Source organism: Pseudopipra pipra, chromosome 7, assembly GCF_036250125.1.
Source record: "Pseudopipra pipra isolate bDixPip1 chromosome 7, bDixPip1.hap1, whole genome shotgun sequence".
NCBI classification, from domain to species: Eukaryota; Metazoa; Chordata; class Aves; order Passeriformes; family Pipridae; genus Pseudopipra; species Pseudopipra pipra.
The window spans coordinates 6,890,830-6,908,782 of record NC_087555.1 but is presented as its reverse complement, the minus strand read 5'-3'; the positions used below and the strand labels follow the sequence as shown (position 1 = coordinate 6,908,782).

Here is a 17,953-nt window from a genome sequence, read left to right as displayed (position 1 = left end):
AGCCTGTAATTCAAGACTTTGAAGGCTTCCTGTCTCAGATTAACCAGCACCCACTCCTCATCACTGCTTGGGTTTTGTGGCTGATGCCTCTTACAAAGACACAAAGAAGATCAATCACTTCTGCACCAAGAGAAAGAATTTGAGTCCTCTATTTGCTCGTGTAGAGACAAGTTTTGAGAGTCAGTCTGAAGAAACAAAAGCTGTTTTCAGGGAGTATGTTATATAAAATATGCCAACTCAGCACAGCTCCTCTTGCCCCCAGCACAAGAGGCTCTGTCCCAGTTCTAATGCTGGCTGGGCTCTGTGCCCACTGTGTCACAGCCCTCCACACCTCCCTTTGAACCTCATCTCCACCTCCACTGCCCCTTCCTGCCTGCCCCTCCTTAAGCCTTTCCAGGCACTGCATAGGACACTGGGACATCAGCAGAGTTTGAGCATTGGAGCATTGCTGCTCTAATATTTAATAATACCAGGATATTACTAATGAAGGTGCATAAATATTTGGCAGGCTTGCCCAAATGCTCTCCCACAGTCCCCCTTCACAGCATCTTTCAGGATTTGGTAGAATACTTTTCAAGCTCGAAAGTTAAGTTAAAAATAAAAGGCATTGTTGTGTTCTGGAAAAATAAGGCATAGGAAAGTCACCACAGTTAATCCAAACTTCTTCCTGTTAAAATCTAACCCTGTCTTACAGCTTTGTTTTGTTATTTTTGTCAAATCCCCAGATTCATCTTGCAATAATGTGCTCTCTCCCCGGAGACCAAGCCAGTGCCTTTCATCAGCACCAGCCTGCCAGAAGTTCCACTCAGCTCACAAAGCAAACACAATGTTTGGCATAATATTTCAAAAAGGTCATACTGTGCTTCCTAACTTAATGGCCATTTATATTGCTTCACAACATTCAAATTCACACTCTGCTATCAAGTGGAGCCATGCTATCTAAAAATAAATGCTTAAAAGCTAAATAAAAAAAAATGCCCTAGATACCTGCGTTTGGAAATGTTTTCTGCTTATCTGAAGACAAATTCTGACGTCCTTCTTCACAAGTCCTTTAACTCCAGGGCAGGTCTACTGAAAATAGCAGGATTGATGCTGAGGCTGCTACTCCTGGGACTTAGATAGTGCCACAGGTTCCAAAATAACCATCACCTACCTCACATGACCACCAGCAGAGTATCCACGAACCTTGAATTTAGTTTTTATTTTCACAACTTGCCTTTGAAAGGAGGAAAGGGTATTAATGCCCTGGGACAATGATTCTCAGAGAAATCCAAGCACACGTCTGCCACATGCAACAGACCTGCCCTACACCTGCAGGAACCACTGACATACAGGCTCTAAAGCCACTCAATGAACAACTGATGTCCAACTGGTCCAAGTACATGGGCACAACCAACCAAATCACTGACAATTCCAACATCAGAGTGCTTACCTTACCTGCAGTATTTGCAGTGATTCCCTGTGCTTTGGGAGGGAATCACTGCAAATGCCACTGACCCAATTCTTGCTTCCTAATTTGCATTGCTTGTACATGTTTCATTTTACTGCCTTTCAAGCTCCACCAAATCTTTGAAAATTGCAATGTGCCAAAATTGTAGGCAATCCACACTGACAATTTCACAGGTCTGGGAATCCTCCCTCATTCATTTGTTCCCACTTATTCAAACCACAGGTTTTCACTCACTTGCATATGAACATAAAGCAATCCAATTATTTCAAATATGCACATTAACCATTATGTTTTCCACAGAATGTTAAAAAAATCCTTTATTTTATGAAGAAGTACTATATAAAACTATGAATTAGCACATCAATATCAGTGTAGATTCAGAAAGGGGTACCCTAAATGAAAAAGCATAATTTTGCTCTTTTTCTATTGCCTTCCAAGTAATATAACAAGTAATATACACAGCTATGCTATGTGATTGTCTGTTATTTTAAAAATCTCCATTTCCTACCAAAAGAGGATAAAGGTTAGATTAATCCCAAAGTGACATTGTGAGTCCATATTGCAATTAGGAATGTCCAAATTCACCAAGCCATGCAGTTACTTCTGTATTTCTTATCTCCTCTGAAGCCTGAATTTTGGTTTTGCTGATATCATGATGGATTCTGTACATTGTGTCATAGATTTAATGCCTGTTCTACACTAATTTCAAGTCTCTGTGATTTTTCCCTTAGGATAATTATGGAATGGTGATTAAGGCATGTATACAAAAGGCTATGGGAATATTTATCCTAACAAAAGCCATGAGTAATTTTTCAACTGGACGTGCAATCATGAACATTAGACAGATCTCAGGCAGCTCCACTCAGCATTTTCCCCTTTGCACCACTATTCAGACTTCCTTAATTTCTGTCTCTTTGATCTCTCCTCGAAACATAGTCTGAATTTAATGATAGCCAAACATGCCGGGGGGCTTTTCATTGACTTCCAAGGACTTTCTCAGGCAGTGGCTCCTTCCTCACCCTACATCAAGAGCCATTCCATTAACTTGATCTGCATAGCACTGGGAGTGGAAAACAAAACTGGAACTATTTCTTCTCCTTTCTCTGAACAGCAGCAGTAAAAAACCCCAATAAATTTCTCCAAGGGTTGCTACATCCAGGTAGAAAAGTGACAGTAGTTGCCTCACCACTGTCTGTGCAGTGACTTGGTGCCTTGAGACAGAACAAACTAATATTTTCCCATAAAATAACCTTTCCCTTGCTGTGAATAGAGACAAATACTGCAACATTCCAGAGTTAGTTGCACAAATCAGGAAAGTAACAGTTATGTTATTTCATCTTATAAACTTTCTTCCTTTGGGCACAAACTCCTTTCAGTACTTACCATTTAAATAACTAAATTACATTCTTTCACAAACAGAGAGAATAAACTAGAAATCAGATGCATGGCCACCCCCCTCACTTTTTTGGGGGTCCAAAATGAAACATTTGAGAAGCTGTATATGCTGCCTCTGATCACGGTTGTTCTGTTCATTAGTGACACTTTTGCAAGTAAACTCTCGCCACGGTGCCAATTAAATCTACTTACTTGTGTTTGGAAGCTAATTAATAGTAAATTAACATTCTGAATTCCATGCATATTTTTCACCCATACGTTAAATTTATCTCATGGCTGGCGTTTCAGAAGAACTTTTTGACAAATTATTTTCATCTAACAAAGGAAGCTACTGAAATGGCTTTTGTGCTTCATTTCACGGTGGCACTGAAAGGCATCTTTCATGGATATTTTACCAGATATTTTCAAGAAACACTTTCTCCCTCTTCATATTTGTAGTAGCTGTCTACACTGCACTAGCATTGCTAGAAATGTTGTCAAAAACTGGAAAAATAACTCCTTCAAGCTCTTAATTGACTTCACCCTTGTCTGCTCCCGCTCAGGGCACTCACTCCTTTCCACCTACCAGGCTACCAGATGTGATAAAAGGAAGCCAAATGAAACCAACTACGCATCAGATAATAGGTGTATCTATGACAGATTTTTTTGTTTGTCATATTAAAACATTTATGTGGTAAAAACGAATTCAAACTGACATGCAGGAGTAGAAAAAATTGAAGAACAGCTCAGGAAAAATAAAAAAGGGTCATAATTATTTGTCAGGCTTTCCAGCTAATTAACTGATAGACCATGTGTTCCCAAAGCTTTCTGTCACCATCTTTTTCACAGAGAATTAGCTAGTTCCTTCATCAGTTTGCTTCTACATATGCTGTGGGCTAGGTAACATTTCCAGGTCCAGCCTGAGGTTGAGGTGCCACCCAGCCACAGGTCCCTGAGACATCCCACGAAGGAGCACATGGTGAATCCCCTTTGCAAGAGGAAATACTGCAGCAGGGCCAAGCTAAATGTGCCATTTCCTAAGACAGCTTTCCTTTGCCCAAGAAAAGCAAGGACCATGCAGGAATTGTCTCCTGGAAAAAGGGAGAATCCAAAGTCGGGGCCTGGTAAGACTATAGTGAATGGTGAAAGGTACTTTCTTGACTTTGTGTTGTATTGCCCCCTGGAGCAGTGCCTGGCCTATAGAGACTCAAACCAAATGCTCGCAAAGCAGCTCAATTACTTCCTCAAGCACAGGGCCAAAGTCTACACAGTTAATTCTTGTGTGCCAGCAGCACAGAAGGAAGGACTGCAATCCTTCAGATCCAACAGTACAGCTCTGCCTGCAGTGACTCTGTCTGCATCAGCCTCCTCGTGCATCCTGACCGAACCAAGAGTCAACAGCCCAAATCTGACTCGCTGGACCTCTGGGGCCGCTGATTCCCTGGAGTTCAAAGAGACATGAAACCTCCAGTGAGCTCAACATCCGATTCAAGATTGCAGATTGCTTGTTCAGGAGCCCATCATGATTTCAGAAGTCAGTGGGAAGAACAAGGAGCCACTAGAAATAGAACATAATCAATCCTTTTTGATAACAGCTATTTCAAAGAATGGTTGAGGTCAGCTGTAAAATACAACTGTAATTGTACAGCTGAGCCTGTAAAATTACTCTTCACTAATACAGCTCTGCCAGCTTACACTGAGCAATCTGTGCTACAGAGTTTATGGAAACATTACATTTGCTTAAAATTCCACTCTTTTTCCAGAGGATGACACCCAGAAGGATGTCTGGAGGGAGTGTCTATACATACCACACGGTTCTGAGTCACCAGGCAGCTCTGTGATATAATTGTCCATGTAACTTTAATGGTGACCGATGGAACAAAAGCTGGAACTACACAAGAACCATTAAATTACTAGTTATTCTGAAATAAAATGGGTCTGAAGTGGGTTTGTGATGACCAGATCCCTTCTGAATGCTCCACTGCATGTTAGCATATCAGAAGACATGACAAGTAGAGATCACAAATCTCTGTAGCTTCTTCCAGTACCACTTTGAAACAATGCTTCATCTGATCCTCTAACTATATTTAAATTAATTAAAACCCATTTATCACTATAAGTTCTCTGAAGTACTTGAGGATTTGAAGTCAGTTTTTCTTGCTCTATCAGATATCCTAGTTTTCTGAGTGGGTGGAATGTGACTGATAAATTACCACAATGAATAACTTTGTGAGTAAAAACGTGGGTCAGTTTTTCATTAAAATTAAGAGGTCCTGATTCTCTGTTGTCAGATTCTCAAGTGCTGCTGCAAAGGGAAACACAGAGCTGTCAAAGCAGAGTGATGATATTTTACACCCAGTTTGCCCTGGTGTAAGGAACACGTCATGTTACAGGACACTGCTTAGGCACTATTATGTTCTTTTTTCAAGCACAGCAAGTAATTTCTGATTTATTCACAGAGAAGAAATTTCTTGCTGGTTGAAACTTGCTTCCATGAACACACAGGGTCAATGTACCACTTAATTCCTATATAAATCTTCTGAAGATGGACAAATTTCAAGTAGCACAATATTGTATCATTTCTGCCAGTCTGAGGGAAAAACAGCATTACTGGTAATTCCTTCTTCTGATCCAAGGGTTTTGAAAGTCAGAGAAATGTGAGCAGGCTCTCAAGTTATGGAGACTGCCGGTGAAAGCTAGATTTTAGGGTATATTTTAAAATGCAGTAATGAAGCCTCCTGGCATTACTGTGCATTTTATACAGACAGAAAGTACCACCAGTACAAGATGCAGCTGAGAATCCTTAAAAAAACAGTTGAAGGTAAAGTGAAAGCAAGTTCAAAAGCAGCTCGAATCCTCAGAGGACACAAGTTCAGAACTGCACATTATAAGTTTTCATGCTGGGGACAGCAGCTCCCCAGCAGGATGCTGATGGCTGCCACGTAGGAACAGTGAAGTAGTAAGTGCACAGAACCTGCACAGAGAACTGAAAGACATGTCTCTAAATCATGGCCATGGCCATTTGTAGGAATCATAGGGGAGAAAAGCTCAGCCAGAGACATGATGTTTTTCCATTTGTAGTGCCACCTCTCTGGTTTGCACACACCCTCAGTCCCCGAGAGTGGGAGGCACTGGAGGGAACTCTGTCATGCCAAGGGGTTGCTTTAATGCTCAGAGACTGAAAGCAGCTTCTGGGGACAGCAAGGTCCTTCTCTTGCCATTCCTGTCAAAGACAGGAGGCACCTTTGCATCTCCATCCAACCTGCCACTTTTCCAAACCAGCCAGTTCCCAGAAGAGAAGGGAACACATCTGACAGGGCTGACATTTTCCATCTAAGACAGTTTCCTGATGAGAAAGGAAGGGGAGGCTCAGCAGAGAAATGGCAACCTCTTGCCCTAGAAGAGAGTTGTCACCTACAAAATGTCTGCTCAGACTCTGAGAGATCAGGAGGGAACCACAGGTGAGGCTTTGCAGCTCAGCTCTGCAACTGGTTGTGCCAGCAGATAGCTTTCAAATTTGGTGGTTTATTTACCGATTTATAACAGTGCCCTTCACAGAGATTTACAAGACTGTATAAAGCAGAACAAAGAAATGCTCCAAGTATCTCAGGTGAGTAGACAGTCGGAATTTTTAATGTTTGACCTTAAACATATTTAAAGTATAATATGGTTTCATCTGTTTTCTCAAATGAGCAGAACACCTATACCAAGTAACTTCAGAGGACATAAACAGAACATGAAGTGAATTACCTGACCTGAAAAATAAGACTTTGGGTAAAGATGTGAACATTAATCAATATACAAAGACAAGGAATGAGTCAAGAAATGAGGATTTTTCAACAGAAATAATGAAAATTTGCCTTCTAGTTGTGACTCTGTGTTAAAAGGGAGCTTCCTGAATAAAGAAGTGAGAAAGACGGATGGCAGAGAAATATATTAGATATGTTACTGAACTATGAATAGGTCAAAATAAGTAGTGACCAACACAGAAACGTAACACAGAAATACTGTAAATAATACATAACATCACATATTAGATAATATAGAACAATATCTTATGTAAAGCACACTGTGAAAAAAATCATAATCACATATGTGAAGGCAAAAAATGGGAATCAGTTTTTCATTGGTTTAACTAATGCAACTCTGAACAGTTAATTACTTAGGAGGACCTTATAATGATTTCATGATGTTCTTCCTGAAAAAACCACTTGATTCAGTCTAACACAGGACTGAAGAGTGAAACAAAATGTTCAAAACAGTATTGTCAATCACCCCCAAGCTTTAACACCCAAAACACTTCACAGAAGTTTTTTCTATGTGCTAATGGTGAGACACAATTGACTGTGTGCCCAACCCAAACCCACCCTGACTGCCTAAGGCACAGCAGCACTGCTTCCCCACAAGGAGGGAAACTCTGTGCTACTGGGGGGAGCCATGAGCTCTAGAGAGGCTGCTGTGCAGGGCAGGTGTGTTCAGACTCTGCGAGGTGTCCCTGGGGATCCTGGATTAAGGCATTTCCCAAGGCAGCGCAGGGGGTGCTGTTACCCTGCAGGAATTACACAGCTTGGCATTTCCAGGAGCTCAGCCTACAAACAAAGATAGGGAACAAGTTGCTGTGGTTTTTATCTCTCAAAGAAAAGGGAGCAGCCTCCCCCCTCTAGGACAGGCGGCAGCCTCCTGAGCACAGGAATATCAGCTAATTCTGCGGATTTCATGGACCCGAAGTACAAGTTCTCAGAGGCACAATGTGAATCTTTTGAACCCACATGCTCAATCTTACTACAAAGATATGTTTTTAAAGAGAGGTTTTTATAGTAAGCAGCAAAGCATAATAATGATTAATACCTGGATTGCCAGCAAGTGCCCTGAACAGCTCTTACTGCGCAGACACTGACATTCTCTTGCCAAAGTGAAAACATAGTGGTATTTCCTGTTAAAAAACAGTGTTCATTGGAATAGAAAAAGCAGTAGCTGGCACTGAGAGTAACAAACGAGAAGGTCAGCTGCACAGACACGAGCAGTACAGAACATATATGCAACATATTCTATGAAACACCTATTTAATTTACCCTGAGCAGAATTCACTTTAGCAGCAGTAATAAAGCTTACATTAGTTTAACAAAAAGAAAAATGTATTACATTAAATTTTCTGATTAAATGCAAATAACTCTTAATCAGCACCTTTTAGCAGGGTTACTAATGGAAATGCATTAATTAATGCTGCACACCTATTATTTTATTCTAGTTTGAAGAGCCACTGTTATTTGCAGTTCTCTTATCCAGAAGAACACCTGTAATTTTCAGAAAACCCAATCAAACCTTCACAATAGAGTTTTAGGCTATGATTCAGTGAAAACTCGCATGCTTAAAGTCCTATCAAAATAAAATCTGAAGTAAGCACCTTTTTGTAGGGAGGAAACCAAAAGATACCCCTGCTTTTCCTTTATCTGATACATCCATCTGAAATCAAGGAGAGCCACTGGTCCCTCTGTGCACTCCCAGAGGGCTTATGGCGCTCCTAAAAGGTAAGTCAAGGTCAGGCTGGGATCTAAGGCAGCTCTAGAGCTTCCCTTAAGGCCTGCATGTATTCCTCTGTGCTGGGAAGCTCAGAGATAAGACAACAGCAACCTGGCCCCAAAGACCAAATCCAGGTCAAATTACAGAACCAATACCTGGAGAAAAAAAAGACTGTGGAGGAGCAAAAACGACACCAATGCACAATCTGTGCACACTGAGGGGTACGTATGCAGGAGTTGTAAGTGATCGAAAGCAGAGAAAGAATGAATGAAAGATTTCCTCTAGAATGGGGCACTAACCCATAGCTATAATGTTTTTCTGATGATAAACAGAAATATAAGTTAAAGCAGTAGCTGCTGAAACTGCTTTACACTATTTAAAGTCAGGCTGTATTATTATTAGTAGTAGTAGTATTAGTATTATACAATTGAAGGTTTATCATAAAGAGCTGTGATACATCTTAAGGGAACTGGAATGTATCTGGATTAAACACGTGATAGAAGCTGGTAAACACCTTTGAAAGTGTATTTGGAACAGAAACAGTTTGTCATAAGGTCAGTGTATCACCTAACGAGGGCTCTGCCATAATGCTGCAGGAACCATAGTGAAGAAAATATTTTAAATTAGTGATCTGTTGTTTTGTTTTGAAAAGCACAGACCTTAGAAATAACATTTTCACCCATATAGTTGACATTACCTAAAATAAAATGGAACAGTGGTGAATCAGCCTCTCATGACACATTGTATGAGCTCAAAAAAGCCCTGAAAAGGTGATCACTGTATGGGGTGGGTTTACCACCACAGCAACAGAGACTCCATCCTCTCGTGAAAAGACAACTGCCTTTTTTTTACTAAAAGAAAAATAAATAAACTTTATTCCTGTGAAGTGTCATATTAACTGCTACACTGGGAAATTATTAAGCTTAAATATACTGGAATTAGCATCAAAACAAACTTAAAAAAAGAAAAATCTGCTGAAGGGGATGAAATAAGATGTGGTAAAAGAGAAAGGATCAAATGGGGAGAAGGTTATTAATGCGAAACCTTCAGGACTGGTTCTGAGACTCATTTCATTTAGTATTTTCATCAGTTATCTTGGCACAAAATAGAAGAATCAAACTAATTAAACATTAATGGCACAAAGTTAGATGGCAGTGACCATACTAATAAGGATCACAATCAAATATGAGAAGAGCTGGATGACACCAAGGACTGGAGAAACAAAAATGAAATAAATTATGATAGTAAGAAGTGCAAGGTCTTGCTCTGGAGATTACCACAAATTTCTGGTGTAAACTGAGGGCACAGAGGTGTTTTGGCTGGTCATGGAAGGATGATGCCCCTCAGGGTGATGCAGCCATACCCACCAGTGTGATGCACCCCAAGGAGATACAACAGTGAGGTGGAAGATGGGTTATATTAGTGTGAAGGTCATCAGGAAACTGCAGAGATGATCTTATGAGAGGGATTTAACACCCTAGTTATCCACCCCCACAAAGCAAAGCCAGCAGAGGGTTTGGCTGCTCAGTGGAATTCTGCTGAATGTTAAATACCATGGAGGAGACAAGGGCCAATGCACGCAGGAGAAGAAAAGGTACTTTGGGTTGGAACTCAGAATAAAGTTTTTAACGCTCTGGAGAGTAACGTTCTGAAAGAGTCTTTTAAAAGTCAATAATTTTTAAGGCCAATTTCATAAAAAAGGATTATCTGACACGTTTGCCTGCAGTTTCAGAGCAGTAAACATGCTCACCCAGGAGAGCCGCCTTTTCCTTCTCCATTCTCTGTGCCTAATGGCCAAAACCAGCTCAGTAAGACAGATGGAGCTTCATTTCTCCTGCCAAGCCTTGATCTGAACTTACAGATCTCTGAGACCAAGACAGTCAGTGACAAAATAGAAATGCAGTCCATGCCCCATCCTACTGTGCTCTATTTCATCTCCGGGAGCACTGTGGATATAACTCTCCTGGGAGACCTCTGCAACCTCTCAGAAACTGGCTGAAATAAGGCAAACATTTTCTGTTTAGTTGTTTTCATGTGATTTCCTGCATTATTTGAGGGAAGGTTTTTTGAAACCTTCATAAAATCCAAGCGTGCATTACGAGATACGACTACATTTACGACCTGACATTATGTCATATAATTATGTATTAATGTAATTTTTAAAGTGCCTATTTTTCTTCTGATTGAATCGGAAATACTGCACATGCTGCCACACATATAAATCCAGCAAAGCTGTGTCTTGCTTTGCAGTATATTAGTGTACAAGAGTGGATTTTTTTGTATGACTTTGAAAAGTGAGCCCTCACTCAGCACATGCTGTTCTCACAGAGCTGCTCTACATTCCGGGCTGCAGAGAGGGTTACCCATGTCACCAGAAAATGTTACACGACAGCCTCTGAGACCTTTCCAACTCCACAGGTTCACTGATGGTTTAGTGACTGGAATCCAGCAGTAGTTTTAATGTATGACTTTCAACAAAGATTTCAGATGCAGAGTGCTTCAAATATATATTTTGGTGATGTAGCCATGAATTTTAAGTGGTCTAGTTTTAGCCTCTCTCTATTAGAAACTCTTTTGGAAAGCTTAGTTTTCATTATTCAGCCTTGACAATTGTTGCTGTTCATAACCAAAATGAAAGACATGAAGTAGTGTTTAAGAATAATAATAATTAAACCCTATAATTTTTGCTTTTCTCTCGATTTATTAGCAGGAATTTTTATTTTATTTGCCATTAGGCAACGAGCATTCACTGATCTGTTATGGTGACAGAATTATTAAAATTGTCCCGAGCCATTTTATTTCCCTACTTATGCAAGGATATTCCCTAAGATTACACTAAAATACTACAAATTCTTTCATATATCAGAAGCCCTAGAGAGCAAGGCAGTATTAAGACAAGACAAATCTTCAAAATGCTGAGTAATGCCTTTGCTCCATCGATCTTTTACTCTGTCAAAATATTAGCTTTTTACTCTAGCACATTTTCTGTGCCACATACAGCAATTACGGGGTGACTGAAAAAAAGGGAGCCTGACAGGTTATGCTCCTGTGCAGTCTCCAGATTTTAATGGGGCTGACAAGTCTCAAGGACTCTCCTGCTGCAAGGGAGGTGCTGTTCTGCACAGTACTTCCCACAGCCTTGACACAACACAATGATCAAGTTCACATATTGCTTAAAAAAATAAAGCAGCAGCAGCAAGGAGAAAAGGCAGAAAGCTGTATATAGGCTAAGAGCGAGCCATTGCATAAATCTCACCGGATACTTGCCAATAAGTATTTATTCATTTGAACTGGCATGTGCAGAATCATCTAGTCCCTCCTCATCTCACAAGGAACCCAAATCTAAACTCTCTTGCCCCTGCAAGGGAAAGGAGGGGATGGCAGTGCCAGTGGCCCCAGCATCACGTACTGAATGGGAGCAGAGTTTGAGCCCTGACCCCTCCTGATGGGGAATGGCCAAATGCACTGTGGGACTGCCAGGGTTCACCTCTCGCTGGAGTGCCTGGGGTGGTTCTGTTATCACACTCAAGAAAATGGACTGCAAAAGGCTTGGACCAAACACACCATTGCAACTGCTCACTGATGTGAACATGGCAGCCAAGCCTCTGCTTTTGGCAGCTCCTTCTTTCAGATTTTTCTGTTCTTCCTCCCCTCAAGTGCTGCAACTGCAGGACCCACAGAAACCTGGGTGTACCCAGAGTAAGACCCAGTTGTGTCTGGCAGCACAGCTCAGAGAGCAGCAGCTCTAGGAGCTCTAGGAGCTCAGAGGTTCCTCTGCAGCACCACCTTCAATGCTCAGCTTTCCAGAAGTGCTGGCCTGTGAGTGCTGGACTAATGGGCTAGCCTCCCCCATCCACTGCAGGGAAAGCAGCATCACCCTGCTGTGCAGTCACACTTCCACCCCAAGCACTTTGCTTTTCTGTAACTTTGGGGAAGATGACATGAACACAAACTCCTCACCTCAGTGGCCTCATTTGCCATCTCTTCAGCAACAAGAGAACTAACACAGCACATTCCATGTGCTGCCGTGGATTACGAGCTTCCATGGGATGCAGATGCAGTCAGCACTAACACAAGGCCTCCAGCCAGAGGTCTGGAAGCTGTTGTGATTTAGCCACTCAAGATGTCTTTCTACAGCTCCAGGAAAGCCAGCAGGCATTTCAGAACCTCAGAATGCAGGGCTGGGGGGTGCTTAAGAGGTCATCACTCCTTCTGCCACCTAAAGGCAAGCTCAGCTTTGCCACAACTCTTTGTGACAGATCTTTGTACTTGGAGCTGTAAAACACTGGGCTTCCTCCCACAGCTCTTCTCAGTACTGTTTTTTCAGCAACAGTTAAGCAACTCTGCTTAGAAATTCACTGACATGAAGAAGTTTGCACCTCGAAAAGGTGCACCTTAGGAAAAGAACAGGTATTTAATTCAGGGCAAAACAAATACTGCAGACAAGGTTGATGAGGGGAACTTGAGCTTGATATGTTTGAGGGCCATTACTACCCTGACACAGCTATAAATCCTAGTCTTTCCTATGGTAAAAAGACCCAAGTGAGTCTTTAATTCATGGGCTCTCTGCTTCTTAAACTCTTAAAAAGCAAGAAGATCTTTCTCTGATAAAGTCAAATCAATATCTAACATGAGAATCACTGGAAACACTTTTTTTGTGTTGCAGAGGGTTACAATGCAGACTGGTATAATTTACATTACAATTACTTGCCCTATTGTTGTGGAAAAGATCTGCAGGAATACATAATGCAGGAAAACATTTCCCTCCACTGGCTGAGTGTGAACAACCTATAAGGAGTTACTCCATGAAGGCTCAGAGAGCCCAGCTGCTGCAACGTGAGCCGGCACTATGCGTGACTTCTAAAAATAGGGCACTCTGGAACAGGGAGGGGGGAAGAGGAGAAAGTCAGCAACCAAAATTCATCTCCAAATTTTTCATTTTTCAGTCTTACCTGAAAAGGTAACTTGCATGGGGAAAGGGAAGCTGTGATCTCATACCTGGAGACCCCTGACAGCCGAGGAGGGACATCCAGCTTGTCCATTAGTTCTGTTACAGGTGCTGTTGTATTACCTTGGCCAAGTCACCTCTACATGTTTCTCTGACCACCTTCCTTTGTATTGTCTACTTAGATTATGCAGTTTAGATTCCTAAAGGTACTTGGGCACCTAATGCCTCTGTGGACACATTCTGAAGTCCTCCAGGTCAGGTACTATCTCTTACACCATGCACAGCCCAGCTTTGATCTTACCTGCCATACCTCACTACTGATACAAAAACTATCAATCATGACTGCTCAGCTCTGAGCTCTTCTGTTCTACAATGTGAACAACAACCACGGGGCCCTGGGGGAGCTAACAATAGAATTCACTTCTTTTATATATTCACAAAAGTCAGGATAAGAATTCAAACACAAGGAAAAGCAGATTGAGAATCCACGTCACAAAACTACCACATAAAATCGTATCCATAACAATTACAAGTTGACTTCAACTGTAAATTTCATACAGAAAAGTATGGAAACATGAGTCATTTTGACAACAGAAACCTCCCCCAGTGTTTGCCACCCAGCAGGCAGTGGGCTCTGGACAACTTGGCTTTCCTAAGTTTCAGCAGCCCCATGTGGCCATGTCCAGAGCAAGGGGATCAAGGGGGAGTTAGGACGGTTAAAAGTGTGCTCCAACTTGGACCAGGGACTGGCCAGCTGCAAACACACTCAGATTCACTAAATGTAATTTTTCCTTATGAAAATGAAGGCTGAAAGGTGGCCTTACTGCAGGTGGGAGCTGACACACAGCAGCCTAATGGACCGATTACTCGTCAGCCTTATTAGATAAAGGCATCATCAATCCCATCCTCTGGAAGCTGGAGAAACTTGTCCCCATAAAACCTGCAATCTCACAGCAGTGTGTTCCCAAATGCTGAGGTGGTTACTGAAAGTGGTGCTGCACCACCTGAATTTTTTAGATGCTTTGCAGAAGAACTATAGGGAAAAAGTTGTGTGTGTAATACACTGCTCTGGTCAGATGCTCAGAGCCTGGGTACAGGACGATCTACCTCCTCACACCTCAGGATCTGCTTAAAAATGGTAATATTTCTTATGAATTCTGTATTTCTATAGTGGCTCCTTCTGGCCTCAGAAGATGGAATCTGCCCTAGCCTAGCACTGCTGAGGTGTCCTCATCCCATCCCTGAATAGAGGCCAATGAATAACATGCCCCATTTGGCAAGTGCTTTCTCAAGTGTAAACAAGTGCGTTTTTAAAATGCCCCTCCCCACTCCTTCTTACAAAAATAAACCAAATTCACCATATTAACTGATAAACTGTGCACCAAAGTACTGACAAAAACCAGTAATAAATAATAAAAGCACAATTCTGCATTTTAAAAGAAGCCTTGAAACAGAAAGAGAGGTTACAACTTTAGCTCTCAGGAAGAACAAGGATAAAACTGCAGCAACATTTTGCACTATGTTTTAAAATCTTGGTGAGATCAGGAGGAAAAGCGCTGTAAGATTTCAAATTATTACATGGCATAGTATCAGTTCTATAGGGATTGAAAGGCTCATGTCTTTTTAAGCACTTAGATGCCTCAGGTAACATTTCTATTACATGCAATAAAGGAGAAAGTACCCAGATGTATGTTTTCATTGCTCACCTGATTCCTTAAGGATTTTCAGGAGAAAAAAAAAATCAAAGCCTGTATCCTCTGTTTTTTATACATATTAGACATATATAAAAAAACAAATCAAAATGAGCAGTAAATGCAGGAATTAAAGCAGATATTTGAAATAAAAGGTGTTGATAAACTGCAGTGAGTTCAGTGGAGGGTCACCAAGATGTCCAAGGGCTGGAGCACTTGACTGATGGTGGGAGATGGAGAGACAATGGGCATAAACTGAAACAAAAGAGATTCACATTGGCTAACAGGAAACTTCTCCACAATGAGGACACTCAAGAAGCCCTTAGGGGCTGGACAGTCTCCATCCTTGGAGGTTTCCAAGAGCAGGCTGGATAAAGCCCTTAATGGTCTGATGTCATATCTGCCCCTGCCTTGGGCAGGAAGGTGATTAGACCTCCTGCAGTTCCTTCCAACCTGATCTGCTTTATCATGTTACTTTCCTCACAATGCTTAAGGCAAGGGAATTCTGAGAAAAATGGGAAAGCAACCATATAAGCTAGCAGAGAAGTAGAGAGACTGATGAGAAATCTTTCCCTGTCATTCTTCAAGGTGACCCTTATGCACTTTCACATGTAGAATTCTAGACATTGTTTACTGCAAAAGTAGAACAATCCACAGTTTAATCGGGGAAAAAAGGATGGCAAAATTGCTTTCCCAAAGCAAACACCTGATACACATAGAAACAGGGGCTGTCACTGAAGACACAGAAGGAGGTGGATGTGAAACTTTAGATCTCTGAGCATCAGGTAAAAGAGCAAACATTCCCTGGTGTTGGTCTTGCAGTGTTGAGTTCTCTCTCAGAAGAGCTAAACAGAAAACAACAAGCTACAAAACATTGTATCCCAAGAGCTGTTCCAGTGAGACTCTAATCCCTTCCTGAGCAGGATGAAATGAAAAAAGAAAACTTCATGGATTTTAAAGTGGGTTTATAGTCAATCCCTGTTCAGACAGGCATGTACCCTTCTGATGGTGCAGATACTGCCCCCAAATCCTTAATTTGAGAGAACCTATACTGTCCCCAAGGAATTCAATTGTAGGAGGAGGTAGTTCATGTTTAATTCAGAGAATTAAGCAGCACAGAGAAACTTGGCCAGTACACAGAGGGGTTTTTTTGTAATTCTCTGTATTCCCTGATGTGGAGACAATTTGTGATTCTCTTATGGTTGTCTTTGAGAGCAGGGAAAACACTGGATTGAAACAAGACTTCAGATTCAAGAAAGAAACAAACACTTGGAGAGATCCCTTCAAACAGAGGCATCTCCAGTGTTAAGGCAGAACTCCCATTTTGTACAAAACACCAGTAACACAAACCACCAGAGACCCTGACATCAAACAGGCCCAGCTACAGATTCAATCGATGGAACTGCTCCTGCAGCCACGAACTGATGCTGTGGCTGGATCCTCTAATTACTGCAAGCTGATGGCTGCAATCCCCACATCAAAACTTCGTCTTCTCCCTCACTTCAAAAGTCTCCAAAATTCATGAGAGCTTATGCTTTGCCCTACATACAGAAAGGGCCTTCACCAAGAGGAAATCTTGGGTTCAGGCACAGAGATTTCAAAATAAGTGGAAGTTTAAGAGATCAGTGTGCCCATCCCTGTGAGCCTGAGGTAGGAAGACAGGCTGTTTGGAGAAATAGCTTTTTGTGGGATACATCAAGCTGCAGGAAGGGTACTCCACTCTGGGAAGACAGAGAGTGAAGGGCTGTGATTAAGTCAGGTTTTAGGGAGAACAAACAGAATTTAAAACAGTGGAAAGACAGAAACCACAGTGTCACAGCTGGGGGGTTTCCACCCCTGATGTGGCCCATAATCTGCGTCTGAACAGTGTCTCTAAGAAATCTAACCTAGAAAAGTGCTGGCAAAGAAGAAAAAATCTTAACATATAAAACCCCGTAGTCTTCTGCACTCAGTACAGAGATCTGTAATACCAGCTGAGTGTGGAAAGGGGAAGTCTGCTGGCAGAACAGAATCTATCTGTATTAATACCTGAACAGAAATCTGCCTTCAGGCCTGTTACACAAACTTGAGGATGCAAAGTCTCACTCACAGTTCTTGAGATGATTTTCCACTTTTCTTCCTATTAAGGTACACATTTGCTGTGTATAAAATTATGGTTATGAAAGAATATTGTGGGAATTCAAAATATATTCCAGCTTAAATACAGAAAAATGGTTAACAGAGCCTTAGAGAACCATGCTTTTGTCATATTGCACAGATTAGGATTCACCGATATCTCCAGATAATTTACACGACGAGCCAGCATTTCTGTTAGAAAGGAGAAGTCACAGAAATTACTTGCCTTTGGAGACTGATTCTGGTGTTTTTCCTATATTAAAGTGAGGCTCCTATTAAGTCTGTGGATTTACTGTGACGGTGTCCTAAATCTTAGGAAATGTCAATATTTTCCTCCCTTTCTTTCCCATTTATTGCAGCATACTTCTTCTTCTCCTTTCTGTCAGCCTCCGTAATTGGTGGAAAGTAAGAGAAAAGCCCAGCATGGTGCTGAATCAATCTAATTGTGAGTTACAATGACTGCTGGTGTATCTGAACTCCTGGAGGGAACAGGCTGTATTTTCCCCAGAGGTAGTAATCTCCTTATTTTACTGTCAGGGGCTTGGGGGGAACCTGTGGGCCAAGGAAACGGGGTGACCCTTAGCCCAGCCCGGCACAGGACACAGGGGTGTTACCTGAAAGGTTTCCCTTTGTAGTTGTTATTCAGTTACCAGTAAGAGTGCATTTCTTTTTTTTTTTTTTTGGTCTCTTTTTCATGCTTTTTCGACTAGTATTTCTCTGGTTTGCTACCTGTTTTCATCTATTCCTACTGCAGAGGAGGAAAACTAAGCAAATAATAGAGTGAACCAAAAGAAAAAGATAACGGCTTGGGATTTGTAGCAAGAAAGGGTGTAATTTCATCTAGTAAGAGGCACT

The 17,953-nt window shown here is 41.5% G+C and overlaps 1 protein-coding gene across 4 annotated transcripts in view; it reads right to left on the bottom strand.

Moving 5' to 3' along the window:
- Positions 1-17,953, bottom strand: part of SPAG16 (sperm associated antigen 16) — a 385,479-nt gene that overhangs the window by 59,268 nt on the left and 308,258 nt on the right. Inside the window, exon 16 of one of the 4 annotated variants that reach the window (XM_064660356.1) lies at positions 6,882-7,413. The exons of the other annotated variants lie outside the window; for them this stretch is intronic. Coding sequence (XP_064516426.1) covers positions 7,409-7,413 — 5 coding nt within the window. The 3' untranslated portion in view covers positions 6,882-7,408. Of the gene's footprint in view, positions 1-6,881; positions 7,414-17,953 lie in introns of those variants that run through there. 4 annotated transcript variants of the gene reach the window in all.